Source organism: Trachinotus anak, unplaced genomic scaffold, assembly GCF_046630095.1.
Source record: "Trachinotus anak isolate AG129_WGS33_773 ecotype Australia unplaced genomic scaffold, CSIRO_AGI_Tana_v1 ptg000001l, whole genome shotgun sequence".
Lineage (NCBI taxonomy): Eukaryota > Metazoa > Chordata > Actinopteri > Carangiformes > Carangidae > Trachinotus > Trachinotus anak.
The window spans coordinates 12685483-12704735 of NW_027273852.1; the positions used below are offsets into that span (position 1 = coordinate 12685483).

At 42.1% G+C, this 19253-nt stretch overlaps 1 protein-coding gene across 1 annotated transcript; it reads left to right on the forward strand.

Moving 5' to 3' along the window:
- Nucleotides 1-526: 526 nt before the first annotated feature.
- Nucleotides 527-19050, forward strand: inpp4aa (inositol polyphosphate-4-phosphatase type I Aa). The gene is made up of 24 exons (XM_071477663.1): nt 527-721; nt 6541-6815; nt 6919-6963; nt 7704-7822; nt 7913-8029; nt 8159-8238; nt 8354-8471; nt 8771-8861; nt 8984-9131; nt 10119-10249; nt 10696-10800; nt 10892-11000; nt 11135-11152; nt 11280-11466; nt 12063-12341; nt 12464-12611; nt 13038-13070; nt 13933-14105; nt 14276-14399; nt 15439-15706; nt 16203-16300; nt 16406-16518; nt 16613-16767; nt 16848-19050. The coding sequence occupies exons 2-24, from the start codon at nt 6716-6718 to the stop codon at nt 16978-16980; spliced, it is 2892 nt and encodes a 963-aa protein (XP_071333764.1). The 5' UTR covers nt 527-721; nt 6541-6715; the 3' UTR covers nt 16981-19050.
- Nucleotides 19051-19253: the final 203 nt, after the last annotated feature.

Sequence of the window (19253 nt, forward strand, 5' to 3'; positions counted from 1 at the left end):
ATTCAAACTTTATCTCTGAATTTTGACCTGTTATTTCATACTTAATCATTTTTCACACACGTCATTTTCAAGGTCAAAATGTTGACTTAGTATGTCATCATTTTGCAACACTTTCAATGATTTTATTATTATTATTATCTTTGCAACCATCCTGTAACAATTGTGAATTATCTTGTAATGTTGAGTGGTATTAGTAGCTAACACAAAATTATTTATTTATTGATTTAGTTAGATAGATAGATAGATAGATAGATAGATAGATAGATAGATAGATAGATAGATAGATAGATAGATAGATAGATAGATAGACTCTAATTTTGATTAAAAAGGTTCTAAGGACTTATTGCGACTTACATTGAGTATTTATTATTTTACATTTAATTAATTAAAATTCAATTTTAAATGTATAATTTTCATAATTGCCGACTTTTCACCCTTATTCCGGGTGGTGACAGAGATGTTGTTAACTTATTAAACGTGCATTTAACCATGCTTTCCCCATCCATTTACAGCATCCCGTCAGTTTGGGGGTAATGTGTGGTGGCACAGTCGCTCCCTGCAGACCGGGCGGGCAGCGGCCCCCACTGGACACAGGAGGAGCTGTGGTATTACGTCGGGCTGTGTCACAGGGAGTCAGGGCGAGTCTTAACTGCAGATATCGTCGAGTGTGCAGCCAGGATGCGCATCAATATGAGAAGGAACCATCGCTTCTCTCTTCAAGGTATGAGATGTTCATTTTTTTTTTTTCCTTCTTCTTCTTCACGTGTGTTTGTCATTGCGCATCATCTCGTCGTCTCAGGGTTTGTCGAGGGCGTTTGTTCACTGTGGCAGATGCTGTGGTTTAGGGGAGAGCAGCAGGCTCAGAATGAGACATGTTTACAGCCAAAGCAGGATCTCAAATGTCGATTTAGCTCTTTGGTGTTTTTCTTGGGCTGATATTCTTGTGTTCATATACGTGGCCTGTTTTTAATTGTGTCCACCCTGCAGCACCATGCAGCAGCCTCGGTGAAGGAGCATCAGCAGATATCATGACGCAATATTTGTTATTGTCCGAGTGTCAGTGAATAAATGTGAATATAATCACAATATCACTGGCCAGTGCTGACATAAATAGATTTCCATTGGACAGCTCCGGCCTCTGCTTGTTTATCTCCATGCACCCAGCCTGGCGAGCGGACAGGATGACACCCAGTTTCATGCACAGACAGCCAAGACAGTGACGAATAATATGTTGCATCTTTGTGTTTTTGGTGTATCTAATAATAACTCATGTGTTGCTTTGTAAAGCAACGTGTCAGTCATTGCAGGCCTTCTCTGGTGCTCCCAACAGAGCATAAAGGATTAGATTTGATCCCTTGAATCACTGTTTTCACTCTTTTCATAACAGAGAGGAAACTGAAATACACTGAGTTCTTCTATGATTCATTTCTAGCTGTCTGTTGTTTGTCTTTCTCCCTCCTTCATCTGTGTGAGCTCCTGTGTGTGTGTTTGATGAAGGTCTTTGGAGAAGAAACTGAACAAAGCGTGTTAGAGACTTCTGAACCTGCATGTCTGTACAGTGTTTTTCTTAAATGAAGCCCTGAATGTTCCTCCTGATACCTGAGGATCCACTCACAGTGAAACAGTTCTTCATCATCCATAGTTTCTGTCTAATGTATTCATGACGTTACTCCCAGTTGCTGTTGTGCGTGTGTGAATAAATGTTCTCCACTTGGGAGTAAACTCGTTTACATATTCTCCTCCTCTGTGATCAGTCGGATCAGGAGGCAATTTATGGATCAGTCTCCTGCTAACAATGCAGCCATGGTGACAACAGCTGTTTCTTCATCTCGTAGACGACTGTAGATCAGACTCGAGGGACAGCAGTTCAGCTCAGCTCAGCTCTGGACTGAAACAGGATCAATAGATGGAAATTGAGAAGAACATGAGGGTTACAGGGGGACAAGAGGAAGGGAGATGTCTGGAGCAAAAAAAAAAAAAAAAAAAAAAAGGTAAAGGGCAGGGTTGATGACAGAGCAGAATAAGGGGAGCGTGAGGCATTTGGGAGAGATTTAAAGGTAAGAGGAGGAGATGAGTTAAAGAGGAGGATGTCTGAGAGAGAGCCACTGCAGTGCAGCCGGTGCTGACAGCATCTGCAGGGGGCCAGCTGTGCGCCGGCAGCCTGACTAACTGGGTCACTTTTGTCTCCATGCTGCCTCAAAGGACTGTCTGCCACAAGGACCACCTGAATCTCCCTTTGTTCACCGCCTCTCCTGCTTCCTTTCCACAGTCACCATCTTCACCTTCCGTTAAAACTGGAAAACCAAAACATATTTCCCCCTGATCTGTCTAGTATTATTGAGGTCAGAGGTCACCTATAGAGCAGCAGCTGTGGAGCTGCTCAGGATTCAGCCCGGAGGCACTTCATCGGGATGGTTGTTTGTTGTCATGGGGCCTACATTGTGGTCAAGACCCGCTTCTCCATTATTCTCCAACGAAGGGCTGAAAACATTTGTCAGTTAATTGATTTGTCTATAGTTAGAAAATTAATCAACTGAGCAACTATTTTAATAATCAATTGATCGCCTCTCAAGCAAGAGTACCAAGCATTCTCTGGTTCTAGCTTCTCATTTGTGAGGTTTTGCTGTTCTTCAGTGTATTATATCATCATAAAGTGAGTATTTTAGGGATTTGGACGGCTGATCAGATAAATAAAACACTCAACTCGGTGAATTATTCGGTTAATTGAGTGAATAGTGGATGCAGTGGAGCCGTTAATGGAAATACAATTGGTTTTAAAGCTGAAATGACTGTCAATTACTCAATTACTCAATCAACAGGAAATGAATTGGAAGCTATTCTCATAATTTATTAATTGTTTAAGTCATTTTTCATGCAAGAATATCAAGCATTCTTCACAGTTGTGAGGATTTTCTGCTTTTCTGTGTTTTCTTTGCAAGCTGAATATTTTTAAAAAAAATTTTGACTATTAGCTGAACAAAACAACATAGATAAATTGCAATTTATGGGAATTTATAGATTAATAAATTGAGAAACTAATCATCACATTAATCAATAACAACAATGATTGTTAGTTACAGCCCAACTCATCCAAAGAGATTAAGTTTATAATGATATAGAAGAAAGAAAAAAATTAAATCCTCTCAATAGAGAAGCTGGAACCAGAGAATGTTTTAGATTTGTGCTTGATTGACTTCAATAACAAACTAATTATCAAAATTGTCATTAATTAGTCCTGTCTAATGATTGATTGGTTAATAGACAAATCATTTGAGCTCCACTCCTTGAGGTTTCGTCTTCCTTCCAGCGGACTGCGTGTACCTGATAAGTGAAATGATGATGATCTGTGGCTCCCTGTGGCTTGGCATTAGATCCACTGTGGTTTTCCTAGAGAGCTTCCCACCGTGCCACAGGCAGTGGAGATTACAACATGTGAAAAGACGGCTCCCACTGACAATTACTGCCTCGCAGCCTAATGAGGCACAGCATCCATGCTGTAATTGTCATCCGTTTCGGTCGTACATGAAGCTGCCAGAGATTAAACTGGCAAAGATCATCACACTCACACTCTGGATTTTGTGTGTGACTATACAGATGACTTTAAGTGTTATTCGTGTGTGTGTGTGTGTGTGTGTGTGTGTTACTGGGAGACGTTTTCCATTTGTGTGAGGCTTGTGACGTCAGAGCACATTCACGTGTAAAAATAGACCTCTGTTGCAGAAGTCATTACACATGACTGCACAGTGACACACACACACTGGAGTTGTTCTCCCTTTGTCATCGCAGTAGTCAATAAATACGTATCAGATATTCCCTCGGTTTGATGTGAAAATGCAGTTAGGACTCAAAAGCAGAACTCAGAGATGGGATGGTAAAAAGTTGAAAAGGTGAAGTTGAGTTGAGTCAGAGTGGATGATGGAGCGGGGCAGACAGAGAAATCTTGGTCCAGTAGCCAGGGTGAGGTAGACAAAGTAGGGCAGGCAGGCAAACAGGGAATAACAGGACTGGGAGACAGACAAGGAGCTGGGCAAGGTGGACAGGCAGGGAGGGCTGGGTGCAGTGGAGCTAAGGCAGAGGCAGAACTCAGGTTCTGACAAGGTTGAGGCAAACACAAGGAAGGTAATGTTATAAATGAAGTTACAAGACTGGGACAACTTGGTCATAGTGCTGTTACTGCCGTGGTGAAACAAACAACCTGTCAAAGAGTGAGGAGCCATGGTCTTTATACTGCAGCAGCTGTCGATTACTGGATAAGATTCAAGTGCTTGGGATGATTGAGAGCAGGAGGAGGGCTGGCAGGATTACCACGCCCAGCAGACACACACACACACACACACACACAAGGGGAAACACACACAAGAGGGAAAGCATAGGGAATGGGGTGAGGGCACAGCCTCACCCTGACACTCAGTCTACCAGGTCTGTGTAAATTAAGGCCGAAAAGGAAGTGACATCTATTCCAGTTGATCACTCTAAGCCAGGGCAAGTGAATGTTTGTGTGGCACACACACAAATGGAGATGTTAACTGAGTCTGACATGCCACAGGAAATGTAAACGTTTACCTCTGTGGGGCATTTGAAGCCGTTTTCAGTTCAGGTTAGTCATCAGACCACTTGCTGCATCCCTTTCTCTTCCTCGTAACCTTTCACATTTTCTTCACGCCTCATTTTCTCTTTTCTGTTCCTTCTTCCATGTCTCTGTCCTCCACTCACTGTTCTGTGGTTCATATTTATGCTCAGTTGTCAGCATAACGCGTCTTTGCGCTTCTCCCCTGCTTTGTTCAGAGAATGACACAGGGTAGGTCGTTGGTGATGATGCCTCCTAGTGCTGTCTCCAGTCCCTTACCAATTCATTTTACATTTAAGGTGGTTTGCATCCTCTTACTTATGTTGTGGTCTCCACTGACACGAGTCCAAGAACCCACTGAGAGAAAAATGAGAACGAGGAGAGTGTGGGTCACCTGACAGGACAAAAATATAGATAGGAACATTTTCTTTGGCACAGAGAAAGATATTTGAGAGGCATCTCTTGGCAGTCTGAAGATGCTAATAAACAGTAGGAGGCATGTAGATGTGAAGGCCCAGCAGTGTTTACATCTTTTGTATCTTCCTGTAAGTGCAATAAAGAGAAATTAGATGAGGCGTAAGAGACTCAAACACAGCAGAAAGAGGGCGAGGAAATTAATCAGGAGAAGATATAAATGTTTCAGTGTTTCAGTGCTGGCACACTTGGCACCACCTTTGTTTCCTGTCTCTCACTGTTGCATGTAATTTTGGCAGGAGCAGTGTCAGCGAGGTAGCAATATGAAAAAAAAATCTGTATCAGACATGACAGACAAGGGTCCTGTCGGTTTCATTATGAGTTACACTGCAAGCACTAACTGTGGCCCAGATGTTTGTATTTAAAGTGAGAGTGACAGAGCATTATCAGATTGTTTATATTTAAGAAGAAAATGATTTTATTGATCTCTGATTCTCAAACAGCAGGAATAAGATGTAAACATCAGTGTCGAGTGAATTTTTGTCCATCTAGCAGTTTGTTTTAGAGCAGCATGTCTTGCTAACAACAGGCCAGGTCAGCATCAAGTTTTGCATTTACTGTATATTCATGGCTCCCAGAGGATGATTGGTAGTGGTTTTGGTGCCCCTTGACATTTGTGCCATACTGCTATTACTGTTCAAAATGCCCTATTTATTATGGACACAAGGCTATAACAGGTTATCTCAGCCTCAGATTATGTTTTTGTGTCCCTCTTAACTCTTATTATACTGAACTCTAAATAAATGAAAACCTAATCTACAGATATCATTTACACAAAAATCAGACCCTCTGACCCAGACCCTTTACTTTTTATTATTGGTGTAGTGTAGACACAGAGGACCACATACTTCCTCTTATATACTGTATAAGAAGAATTTAAGTCAAGGCAATAAAGTACTTAATTTTGAGTTTGGTTTCGGTGTGTGAGAAGCTCTCTGTGAAATAACTGCCTTGCTCTGACAAGCTTTTCTGTTGTGTCTGGAGCAGACTGTCTGATCTTTCTGATCAAATTGGAGCTTTTACTTCTTTATGTGTGTGTCTGTGCATGGGTGCTTGTCATTAGTCTGTCTGAAAGTAGAAATCTGTTTTCCAAAAACACCAGACAAGCACAAATAGCGTCAGGAGATAGAAGGTGTAGAGAGTCGTGTGTGAAAAGTCACACTTTCCCGGCACAGACATTTTTCTCACTGCCTGTATTAGAATATTAACAGAGGGGAAGGAAACAACCTCTCCTACGATGTTTATCAGAATGGAGCATCATGGCAATCATCCAATGTACACCAGTTATCTATCACTTTAACCTTGTGAACAGAAATTGTTATGTGATGCTGAGGGTGTGTGCGGCCAGTAGCATCCGTTAAAGGACTAATTGTCTGGTTTTGTGTAATTTTTCTGAGCTCAGCTGCAGTCTTGATGAAGGGATGACATCAGTATGTCTCAGCTGTTTCTATGGGGACAGCAGATGATCTTTTTGCTGTTTTCTTGCATTTTTCTCTCAGGTTTTTCCCTGACAAACGTGTGACCGCTCAGATCAACACCCAAAGGAAACCAACGTAAACATATCTCAAAGAACTGACGTGACAGACGGCTTTTGGGTTTACGTCTGCTCAACATTGTTCTGCTCTACTGCCTCTTTATTCTGAAATCCATCCTCATCCCCAACGTCAACCCACCATGTCCGGGAAGGAGCGCAGCCCCCGCCATCGGCCATGGTCAGTCTACCGGGCCAACACGTTTGATCTCTCAGCTGAGATGATGGGGCTGGCTCTCTCAGGTAACTAAGTAACTGCTACCATGGTAACCTGTTTACTTCGCTCATGATGAGATACCAGGGCATTTAATAGGAGCTTCCCCGTTTCTGTTTCTCTATCCTGCAGGCAACAGTCAGGATCCCGACGAGCCTGTGCTGGAGTTTAGTGTGGGTAAGCTGCACATTTCAAGCAGATCAAACTGTGTATGTCAGACTTTTGAAGGAGTCATGATTAGTAACGGTCAAAATATTTAACCTGCATGAAAAGAACAAAATAAACAATTCATTGATTGCAGTAACTATAACCTGTGTGTCCAAAGCTGGATATTGCTTTTTTCACTCCATTGTTGTGCTTTTGTTGTCTAAAAACAAATTCAAAACAAACCAGTGAGCCACACTGGGTGACGGTTTCCTCCAATATGATGAGCAACTGTAGTTTACTCAGTCCAAAAGTTCACTGAATCCTATATACACCATCCTGCTGCAGTGAAAAGTCATCAGTCCACCAAATGTGTATTATTCCACATCTAAAACTAGTTCCCAACAAATGCACTATTTACTCCTGTCAGAGTAATGTTTGGTAAAAAACTACAGCGCCCAGATGTTACAGGAAATTTCAGAGCCCTTTTAACAGTGAGAGAAATTGTACTCACTAATTGGATCCACCAATCAACATATAAAACATAGTCTTGTCAGCGATTGGCTCAGTGGCACATGTTGAACGAATGTTTAGTTTTTATTCACTGTTTAACCTGAAAGCATTACTGTAAACACCTGCTGGTCATCACATACTAACAACTCTGTATTACACTGTACTACTGTATTACATTCCCCCCAATGGTCGAGGATTAGTGACCATCCCACTGATAAATCCCACAGTTTGTAATCTCTTCCTGTGTTTATGTGTTGCAGCCTGCAGTGAACTGGTTACTCCGTCTCTGGATCGTAAGCCAACCAGCTTTGTTGCCGTCAGCTGCACCACTCCGCCCCAGGCCTTCTGGACCAAGCATGCTCAAACTGAAATCATTGAGGTGCACTATTGCTTGCTTGTCCTTCCTTCCTGCCTGCTTTTGGAGACTTCAAACCTCTTCATCCCCCTCTCTGTGTGTCTTTTTCTCCAGGGGACCAGTAACCCTATCTTCCTGAGCAGTATAGCGTTCTTTCAGGACTCTCTGATCACTCAGCAGACTCAGGTCAAGCTCTCTGTCTATGACGTGAAGGACCGCTCGCAGGGCACGGTAAGCCTCAGCCTCAGAACCAGTTCTTACAAAACCACTTGACTCCTCTGCCTTTAACATCTCTGTGTTAGGAGAGGAAAGTTCTTCTTATTTAAATAATTTGGGTGTGTTTGTGTTTTTATGTGATAGATGTACATGCTCGGTTCGTCCATGTTTTCCGTGAAGGAGCTGCTGCAGGACAAACACCACAGGCTGCACCTGGCTCTCAGGTACCGGGCAGACATGCAGTGGGCCAATTTCCTCTGTAAATGTGAAAATGATATCGATTGCATGCTGGATTTGGATTCAGGGATGTTTCATTCGCTTGATGTCGCTGTGTGCCAGGTCAGCGGAGAATGAGCGTGTGGGCAACATCACTGTCATTGCCTGGCAGATAGAGGAGAAACGTGAGCAGAGAGCTCCTGTTCCAAGATTACAGAGAGGAGACACTGTTAATGGAAGGGTGAGCGATGGAGAAAAAAAATCTCTCTCTCTCTTTTTATGACACAAGCTTTCTAGCTTCATGCTGCTAATGATTTTTTATGAAAGTATTGAAAACTGAAGAAGTAGACACTTAAGTGTTTAGTCGATTGAGATCATCAGCAACTATTCTGATAATCAACGCAAACATCCCTCAGTTCCAGCTTCTGAGCTGTGATGATTTTCTAATTTTATGTCTCATTTTATCGTACACTAAATATCTTTGGGCTGTGAACAAAACAAACCATTTGATAGCATTATCTTGTCTGTGTTTTGTATCAGATGGTTCTCCCTGTAGATGAAAGCCTGACTGAATCCATGGGAATTAAATCCAAGTCTTCATCCCTGTGTAAAGATCCACTGCTGAAGGCTGGTGAGTGTGTGTCCATATGAACCTAATCTTAACCTCCTGTTGTGTTTAGTAACCGATGACATCTGAGTTGCGAGCTGTGTCACAGTGATTCCAGCTGTGATAGCATGTTCTGTCCACTTCAGTGTTTGGAGGCGTCATGTCGCGGACGTACCGTTTCCCCACCACGGACGGAAACCACCTGCGTATCCTGGAGCAGATGGCAGAGAGCGCGCTCTCCCTGCACATCCCTCGACAGTTTGTCAAACTGCTGCTGGAGGAAGACGCCGTCAGGTAACGGCTGGAAATCGTCTTGATATGATTGAGCAGAGCATGAATATATGAAACTTTTCAAAACTGCTTGACTTGAACATGTCTCAGAAACTTGACTATAGTCCTACCCTTTGTCTCAGGTTGTAAATGAGATGCAAGCAGCTTAACCAGAGTGATGCTCCCTCCACAGATTGTTTCATCTGAATAGTAGTTAGCAGTCTGGAGAGGAAGGTGGCAGCTGTGATTCACAAGGTAGAGCAGGCTGTTAACTGATCACATGGTTGGTGGTTTGATCCCCAGCTTCTCCTGCCCACATGTCGACGTGTCCTTGGGGAAAACACTGAACCCAAAACTGCTAGCTCCTTGTATGGTAGCAAGCTAAGCAAGACACGATATAAATGCAGCCTTTAAAACGGTCCAGTATTTCACCATTAACAAGCAAAGATTGGAGAAAAGTTGACAAAATAAACATAATTTAAACAGCATATTTACTTTATTTCATTCATTTCACGACCTCTCAGATTTGTGTTGCAACCCCCCAGGTTGAGAACCACTGTGATAGTGGGCGGACCTGTTTTGAAGTCTTAGTGCAATCAGAAAAGTATGACATCATTTTTGGGACTATTTTGTATGAGTGCATGTACATATCAAAATAAGGTGTGTTATTCTATATCATGAACAGTATATTCTTTGTGTCTTCAGCAGAATCATTACAACTCCCACTGAGGCCATTTTCTTAATAGTTGCTTGCAATGTTTTTAATATGAGGAGCTGGAAATGCACCCTGTGATAGACTGGCATCCTGTCCGGGGTGTACCCCGCCCTCGCCCAGTGTCAGCACCCCACACACCCCCAGCCCCACCCCCATAATGGATGGATGGATGGAGCTGGAAATGCTCAAATGCAGAGACCTTAATTGAACAAGCTGCACAAACACAGACGCAAGCTGTGAGATCATCAGTGCATCAGCTGGATATCTGGATCATTAATGCACTTTGTGCTACACAGGGTGTGTGAGCTGGAGGAACTGGGTGAGCTCTCTCCATGTTGGGAAAACCTCAGGAGGCAGATCATCACTCAGTACCAGACCATCATCCTCACCTACCAGGAGACCATAAGTGACCTGCATGAATATAAAGGTTAGAACCTGGTAATCACGCATCATTTTTACATGTGAAAACTAAGGCTGGGGGCGTGGCCAAAAAATAAAATCTCAATTTTTTTCAATCTTGGGGGCAATTTCTCAATGTAATCAACCTTGTTAAAACGTTATATTTTTAGGTGTTCATTTGCAAGATAGTTTAAAATATAACAGCATTTGCCAGAGTGTCCGATGAAAAAAATGTATTCACCATTCATCTGTTTTTCAGTCTGTCTCTCTCATAACTTTATGGAGGTGCACTGCTAAATACACTGGAGTGCCTCTTTAAGTAACAAAAATTCAGTTGCTAAATTGCAAAACAGTGTGACATGTATTTTCATGTAAAAATCACATTACATATACTCCTATATTAAAATCACATATCTATACTCCTATAATATAAAGACACAGATGACTTCTCTCCTTCTTTCTGTTTCCTCTCAGGTCCTTCGTTTAAGTCGAGCACCTTGAAAGCTGAGAGGAAGCTGGAGTTCATTCCCACTAACCTGCACATCCAGAGGATGAGAGTACAGGGAGAGTCTGGTTATGGTAGGTGTTCGTGCAGGCAAACTTTTGATAATGCAGTTTATTCAGTATCTTATTTCATACTCTTTATAATTGTCCTCTGTCCTCCAATCAGACCGAACATATGACGTTGTGACCATCGGTGCTCCTGCAGCACATCATCAAGGCTTTAAAGGCTGCGGCCTCAGAAATCTGCTGCACAAGCTTGAGGAGGCCAGAAAACAGTGAGTAGAGCCAAGCAGAAACTACAGGCTTCAGGCTTTGAGTGTCATGGTGGATTTGGATTTAACAAGTTATTCATGAAGTTTTCTTTCTGACTTTTTTTCTTTTTTTGTTCTTCTTGCCTGACGTGATTCAGCACTTACGAGGAGGAGAGGTGAGATTGTGTGAAGTGTATTACAAGCTGTTTGTTTGTGTGTCTTTGTCATTTGCTGTGTATACCACACTTGTCCCGTTGTTTATTATTCTGTTTATTTTCTGTTCTCTATCTGTCACACCCGCAGCTCTGCAGGCTCCGGCCCTAAAGGGATGAGGTACCAGCCACAGGATGTCATGAAAGCAAAGGAGCTGATTGGTCAAATTAACACTCTGAAGACGCAAGTGTGTTACTACACTGAGCGTCTGTCACGAGCTGCCAAGGAACGCTCAGCCAACGCTCTGGAGAGAACGCTGGCCATCCTAACAGAGAAGGTGAGACAGCACTCAGAGGAACTGGAGTCTGTCAGTCGAGCGCTGTGTTATAGCTTCTGCTCTGTTTCATCTCACAACGCTGCGTCCTCTTTCTTTCACTGTCCCTCCCCACTTATTCAGCAGCTACTACTCATATTGTGTGGATACAAACAAACAGTTCTCACAGACTAAACTTTACTATACAACAGCTAAAACTGTATATTTGCACTCACTACTAGATTTACTGACAACATCACCAGCAAACCTCTGAGTCACAGAAACACCCAAATGAATCAATTGATTTAATTCCATTTTATTTTAGTTGTCCCGTTAATTCAGTTTTTAATTATGTTTGTTGAAAAGATAGAAGTTGTTTTATGGCGTAAAAAAATACATCTTCCCTGACTAACAAAAGGGAAAATCTCCCAAAAATAAATTACCCGCAGCTAACAGAAAATAAAATTATAATCACATTTCCATCCTTATTTTTAATGTCATGGTTTATGAACTTTAAATAGCATTCTTTGCTCGGAGTCATTTCACTTAATGCCAAGAATGAGACAACGTACAACTTACTCTTATCCCTCTGTCTCCGTCCTCCTCTTCTTCTCCTGCAGACTCGTCAGCTGGTGACCGTGTGCGACTCCAAGCTGCTGTCCACCGCCATCCTCGCCCTGGCAGCCGCCCGCCCAGAGTTCACCCAGCAAGGCACCCCGTCCCCATCCTCCTCCTCCCTGTCACCCTCCTCTCGCTCCCCATCCCGCTCCCCCTCTCGTCACCCGACTTCTCCGTCTCGCGCTGCCACCTCCCCCTCCCGCCACAGAGCTCCTCCAGAGGGCAGCGAAGGGAGTAAAAACAAGCGGGCCTCCCTGCAGGCAGATTTGCATGAGGAGTGGGTAAGAGAAAGACCGTCTGCCTCTCTTTGATGTCTGTGTTTGTGCGTGCTTGTTTGGTTTTTTTTGTTTTTTTTTCATTATTATTTCCACTAACTTCATTTACAATGTGTGTCTGTGTGCAGGAGAAGGTTTGGTTAAATGTTGATAAGAGCCTGGAGTGTGTGATCCAGAGGGTGGACAGGCTGCTGCAGCGAGACAAACTCCAGAGTGACAGCAGCTCTGAGGACGTCTTCCTGCTCAGCAATGAGCAGCCAAGTAACACTAAGAAGGGTACACACACACACACACACACACACACACACACACATATATATTCACACAGAAAGATATGTCTATGAATGAGGTACAGTTATGGATTCATGTATGTTGATCTCACATCTGTCTACAAAGATCAAAGTGTAAAAACAAGGATTTATCATCATCACCATCATCATCATCACTGCCACCATCACCTCATCCTCTGTTATCACACTATCCTCACATCCACCACAAAATCATCAACCATCCTCATCGTCATCCTGTCACCAGGCCCCTCCCATCCAGTCAATCACATCTGTGGGTTCATTCTTACAATCACTTCAAACTGTTTCAGTGTTGTTGGGTTTTAAATATATGAAGAATAAATTGAGTGGAAAGTACAAAGTGGAGTTTGTTTTTCACAAATTTTTATTTTTTTTTACTTTTTCCCCCCTGTAGACAGCAGCCCAGAAGTAGAAAAGACGTCCCCAGGTGAGAGCAACATTTGCTTTAGTGAAGGAGGGTTAAAGCCAAACAGCCACTACAATAAAAAAAAGTCTTCATCTATTCCAGTGATTTTATTCTTGTTTGAAATTTTAAAACACAGCATTATGTCATGTATGGGTTAAATGTAAAATAGAATTGTTAACAGTTTGGAAACATATTTAAGAATAAGACCAATTCATGTATTACCGTAAATGTTGCGGAATGAATTTTTATCAACTTTGAATAAAATATATATATTATTTTGGTAATTTTCAAGGTTATCTGCAAAGATTTCATAACAATAAATATCATAATCTAAGAATTTAAAAAAAAGAAGAGTGGGAGATTTGAATTTAAAACTCAAAATAAAGACCCAGTTTCTCAGCACTGGGGTCACAAGTCCATGTGGGGATGCTCGATATGTGATAAGGTCACATGAAATTTAGAAAATTATATATGATATATTTTCTTATGTTTCTAAAAAGAATATATTAAAAGGGTTTGAAATAGAACATAATTTCTACCTGGCAATTGTTCCATTTTCTTGAATACAAAAAACTAAGTACGGAAAACTGGAAATCTGACAGCTACTGAACTGGTGAACATGGGACTGAAAAGGTTCAGAGATCCTGCTCTGACAAATGAAGTGAAAAGAGCACAGCTGAGAAGTGGCATTAGAGCTGTTTGTTGTAAAGTATATTGTATCAATAATTCTCTGTGTGGAGCAAATATAATGTGAATAATTGATCAATAAATGTCAAGACATTTATTATTTCTGATACTTCAAAATCTTTAAATGCAGATGAACAGAACCCTTTATTCTCAGTATCTGTGTGCAGCGTGTTTAACCTGTGTGCTGTGTCTGCAGGTGAGTGGAGCGACGCTCTGTATCCTCTCCTCACCACGCTGACAGACTGTGTGTCTCTGATGAGTGACAAAGCCAAGAAGGCCATGGTGTTTCTACTGATGCAGGACAGCGCCCCCACCATCGCCATGAGCCTCACCCTGCAGTACCGCCGCGACGTTGTCTTCTGCCAGACGGTCTGTCAGCCTCTAACCAACCCACCCACACTTACACACACACACATGCACACACACACACACACATTCTACCTGTTCTGTCTTTCATGCACATGTAGTTTTAGACAATGACCGTATCATTACAACTTGACTATTCATCGCTGTGCTGATAAGAAATGTGCTGCTTACAGCTGACGGCTCTGATCTGCGGCTTCATTCTCAAGCTGAGGAACTGTCTGTGTGACTCGGGCTTCCTCAGGCAGCTACACACCATCGGCTTACTGGTGCAGTATGAGGGCCTGCTCAGCACCTACGGTAACTGGAGTGTCTGTCTGCATGTATGCTTGTTTAGAAATGTATCAGTGCTATTAGCAGCTGTGATTCATCCTAAATCCTAAATAAAGAATGCAGAGAGTCTTTTTTACAGTCATAACCACTAACCTGTGACAATTAAAATGTATCATGTCGCTGGTGGACCAGTTATACATGAAATGCCTCCCAAAATGAGTAGGACTGCTCAAAGTAATTAAACCCCCTATTTAGAACTTGGAGGCAGGGTATTTGAAATAGACCTTACTTGCCAAAATATATGGCAACTAAGGAAATAGGACAGGGAAACAGTATGACAGAAACAGAAACAAGGACCTTATAATAAAGAAACTGGAATGGCGTCACAGTTCAGGAGTTATGAACCAAACTGTAAAGTGCTGTTTTAATGGTGATAAATTGGTGCAATCTGCATGAAACGTTTTAATCGGTTCTTTAGTGGACCAGAAATGCAGAGCACAAACTCAAGAGGTACGTGGTAGTTTAAAGGGTCAATTATTATAGATATGGAGATCGGTTTGGATGAAGGGGTAGTAATGTGTTTGAATAATGAGTTCAATGGAGCGGGGACAGGCAAATCTGAGACAGGCAGAGCCAAGCTGGGAATATCAGCGGTGGCTGGGCAGGACAGGCAGACTGGAGCTGAATCTAAACTGGTAGCAGACCAGGACTGAGCTGGATGTGGCTTAAAGGCAGGAGTTGCAGGTAGTGATGTCTGAGGCTCAGGAAAACAGAGCATAAGCGCCCCGCTCCAGACACACACACACACAGACAGGGAGAAAGACAGACTGGGGACAAACAACTCACAGAGGACTTAAGGAAAGGAAACAACCTAACCCTGACATTAAAACCTTCTGTAGCACTTAACTTTTCACCACATTTCACTGAAATATATTCAGCAGTTTTTGACTTATCCTGCCAGTTCAAAGACAAGCAAACAAACATGCAGATTTGTTATTGATTTGTTATCACAGATACCTGTATGTACCTGTATAATATCATGAACCTCTGTGCTTGTTTCTTAAAGGGGAGGAGCTGGCCATGCTGGAGGATATGAGTGTTGGAGTGATGGACCTGAGAAACGTCACCTTTAAGGTTACCCAAGCAACTTCGGGTTTCGCCCCGGACATGCTACCGGTGATCACAGGGAACAGGAACGGCTTCAACGTCAGGGTTCCAATGCCTGGAGCCATGTTTGACACGCTGCCACGAGAGATCCAGAACGGGATGCTGCTGCGCGTGCAGCCAGTCCTGTTCAACGTGGGGATCAACGAACAGCAGACGCTGGCTGAGAAGTGAGTCACTGAGACCGGAGGAAAGGAGAGGTTAGGGGCAGAAAAATGGAAGAGGATGGGCATCCCAGATGAAAATTTCAATTTTTTAAAGTAATTATTATATTTTGTACCTGTTGATCTAAGTGGACTTACTAAAAATCTGGCGTGCTGTTTGTGCACATAAATAGTTTTAGGTTTTTAATTTTCCCCCCAGTGAACAAACAAATACACGCAAAAATATAAGAAATGGCCAGCAGCTTACCTGTGCCTATGGTTTAAATAGGAAAATGAAACACTGATGAGACGGAGCATGGCATCAAACCACTGACCGGTCAGTGATTAGCATTCGAAAGCTGAATGTGTTCTCTGATAACTCGTTAAACCTGAGCAACAATGCAATAAGTTAGTTTTAGTTATTAAGTTATTTTAAATTAACATTTAGTGCAGAGCAGCAGGACAGTGACAGTGATGGTCATAAAAGATGAAAGATTTCAACTGATATCCTACATGTTTCCAGGTTTGGAGATACGACACTGCAAGAAGTGATCAACATGGAGAGCATGACTCGCCTCACCTCATACTATGACCAGTTTAAAGAAGTCCTGCCAGAAGACTGTGAGTCTGCATACAGGCAACACACTTTTATCAGAAAGAACAATGTGCACCTTTTCATTTTCATATTTCACCCACCTCATCATTCCTCCTCTGTTATCTCGTCAGGCCTCCCTCGCTCCCGCAGCACCACCAGTCTGTCTGAGCTGCTCAAACTGCTGAGCCAGAATGTGAACGCCAAGAAAAACAAGAACGTGGAGATTCTGTGGCAGGCAGCCGAGGTAGACTTGTTTTTTTCATTTGTCTTCATCTTCAGTCCTTCACATTTTAAAAGCTCTATCTTTCCCCTCTAATCTCTTTCTCTAAACCCTAAAGGCATGTCGCCGCCTGAATGGCGTACGTTTCACCAGCTGTAAGAGTGCCAAGGACCGCACAGCCATGTCTCTGACCTTGGAGCAGTGTCAGATCCTGCAGCAGGAGCACGGCCTGGCCCCACAGGTCTTCTACCAGGCCTTGGACTGTATGCGCAGGTCAGCCCATGCACCAAATCTCATTAGAAAAGTAATGTATTTGCCATAGTAAATAATACTCCAGTTCTGTTTCTCCACAGTGAGGGCTGCAGGAGAGAGAACACCATGAAGAATGTGGGATGTCGTAAATACGCCTTTAACTCTCTCCAGCTCAAGGCTTTCCCCAGACAATATCGCCCTCCAGAGGGGACATACGGGAAAGTTGAGACCTAAGTGGACACTTCTATCTGGAGGAAACCAAAAGACTGAAGGGGATAATGATGATGGCACCACACAAAGAAAAACACCAACACAATCTGGAACATCAGCCCTATGTTTTGTGCTTAGTCACTGTTAATGTCCAAGTGCCAGTGCTACTGTAGATAGTTTTATAGCAGTTTCCTCTCTCCTCTCAGTAGTGCTAGAATGACACAGTTTTCACAGCCACTTCACAGCCAAAAACAGTAAAGCCATGGCTTTACTGTGTTATGTTGTAGCCAGTATGCAGACACCACCACTGGCTGCTGTACCTGTAGTAGCATCAGGAAGCATACGGTCACTCTGGATTTCAGTCATTTTAACTTCCCTACAAATAATGTGCTTCAGAAAGATGATGTGAGTACACTTATCTATACATATCCAAGCTGCTTTGATTTGATGGTGTCAGTTTGTCAGTTACAGGATAAGCCAGGTGGTATATTTTTCTTGTTGCCAACAGATCCCACACAGAGACCAAAACCAACGGTGAATTTGTCCAACTGTCTATCCAAAGCCTGATAGCCTATTCATCTTCTCCATAGACCTCCACTGTTATCCACAGCCTATTTAAAAACACACCAAAGAGCCACATTGCTGCACTGGCTGACATGATCCTTCATTGTGGTGAGCCTGGGCACTGTAGTTTTGAGTCAATCCCACCATCCTTCTGCCATATAGACTCACCAGCAGACCAAATGTGTATGAATCCACCTGTGAAAATAGTCCCCAAAGAATACTCAGTTTATTCACGTTTGTGTAACACCTGCTATAAACTGCAGTGCCCAGCTGTTTTGGAAAATTGCTGGAATAAATAAGAATATATTTGGGGCTAGTTTTAAGATTTAAATCCTCAGTACAAGTCGGAAAGCGTTGAGAAGCAGACTAATGCATGTTATTTTTGGTCTTTTCGTGGTATTTGTTGACAATTAAAAAGATAAAATAAATAATGCCAGCTTTATTCCTATTAAGGCTACATTGGGCAAAATTTCTACAAACAACCCTATGGAAAGAGCCAAATAAGACACCAATCTAACTTCCTTTCTGCTAGTTAGAGCTTTACCTACATGTAAAGTTGCCTAATGTAGCCAAAGTAGGCAACAGGCAGATGATCAGCTTTATCAAAGCGTTTGTCTTTGCCCGTTAAGATATTTCTCTGGACCTAAACCGCACTGATTAAGTCAAATCACTTATTTGATTTATTTCAGTGCTTTAAGCCTGTTGTCTGTTTTCTCCCTCCCACTGTCTCTCTCTTTCGTCTTCTCTTTCTTCTTCAATCACATAAATATTCAACACAGTATCACTCTCTACAACAAGCACAGATCTTTAAGAAGTACATATATGACACTACTCATGGACATTTGTAATACAATGATGTGATTTCTGAGGTTCCTCTGAAACTCGTTCAGTAATTGCAGGCGTCAGAAGTGGTGCGTCACATTATTCTATAATTCTAGCATAACATATCGACAAAAACTGATATGTATATCATACAGGTTGTACGCAGCACGGTAATGGCTCATTAGCCCCTAAAAACTTGGGTTCTTATTTTTTTAAGTGTGTATTTTCAGTTTTAAAGCACTCAGTTGAATTATGCAGAACATTGTGATCAAAATTGGATAAAATCTTTATTAATTTAACCTGCATGAAGCTTAAAAAGACCCTACTGCCCTACTGCTTACTATTGCAGTTCTATACTTTTATAGTTTTTAGACTGAAGTATAATAATGCATATTGCATTATTGTAACAACCATCAACAACACCCCTTCTGTCAGTTTACCAGCTACAGGTACCTTATTGTACAGAACTTATAGAGACAGTGGATTTTATTTTAAAGATGTTATTTTGCTTACATGTATTTATGTTGATATGGCTGCTGTTCTTAAATGCTGGTAAAAATTTTATCCATTGTTATTGAGTAAGTTATGACCTTGTTCTGATCAGTTATACATGCACCAAGGTTGGACAGGGGAGTTTTAGGAGACACGTGCATCCCCACAGAGGCATGAACTGAAGCTGAAAAATGAATAAAAGCTTGTCAATGCCAATTTAGTGTGCAAACGTCCTCCTCCTCCTGAGCTTGTTTCATGTAAATTGTTGCAAGGAAAAGCATCTTCAAAAAGCAGGTCAACATTAACACCTCAGTACATCATCATTTCTCCATTCTTATGCTTTTTTCTCTCTCTCAAACGAAGCTCCTGGCCAAAGTTTGATTACCTAATGGGCAAAATAGGCAACTTTCCCACACATA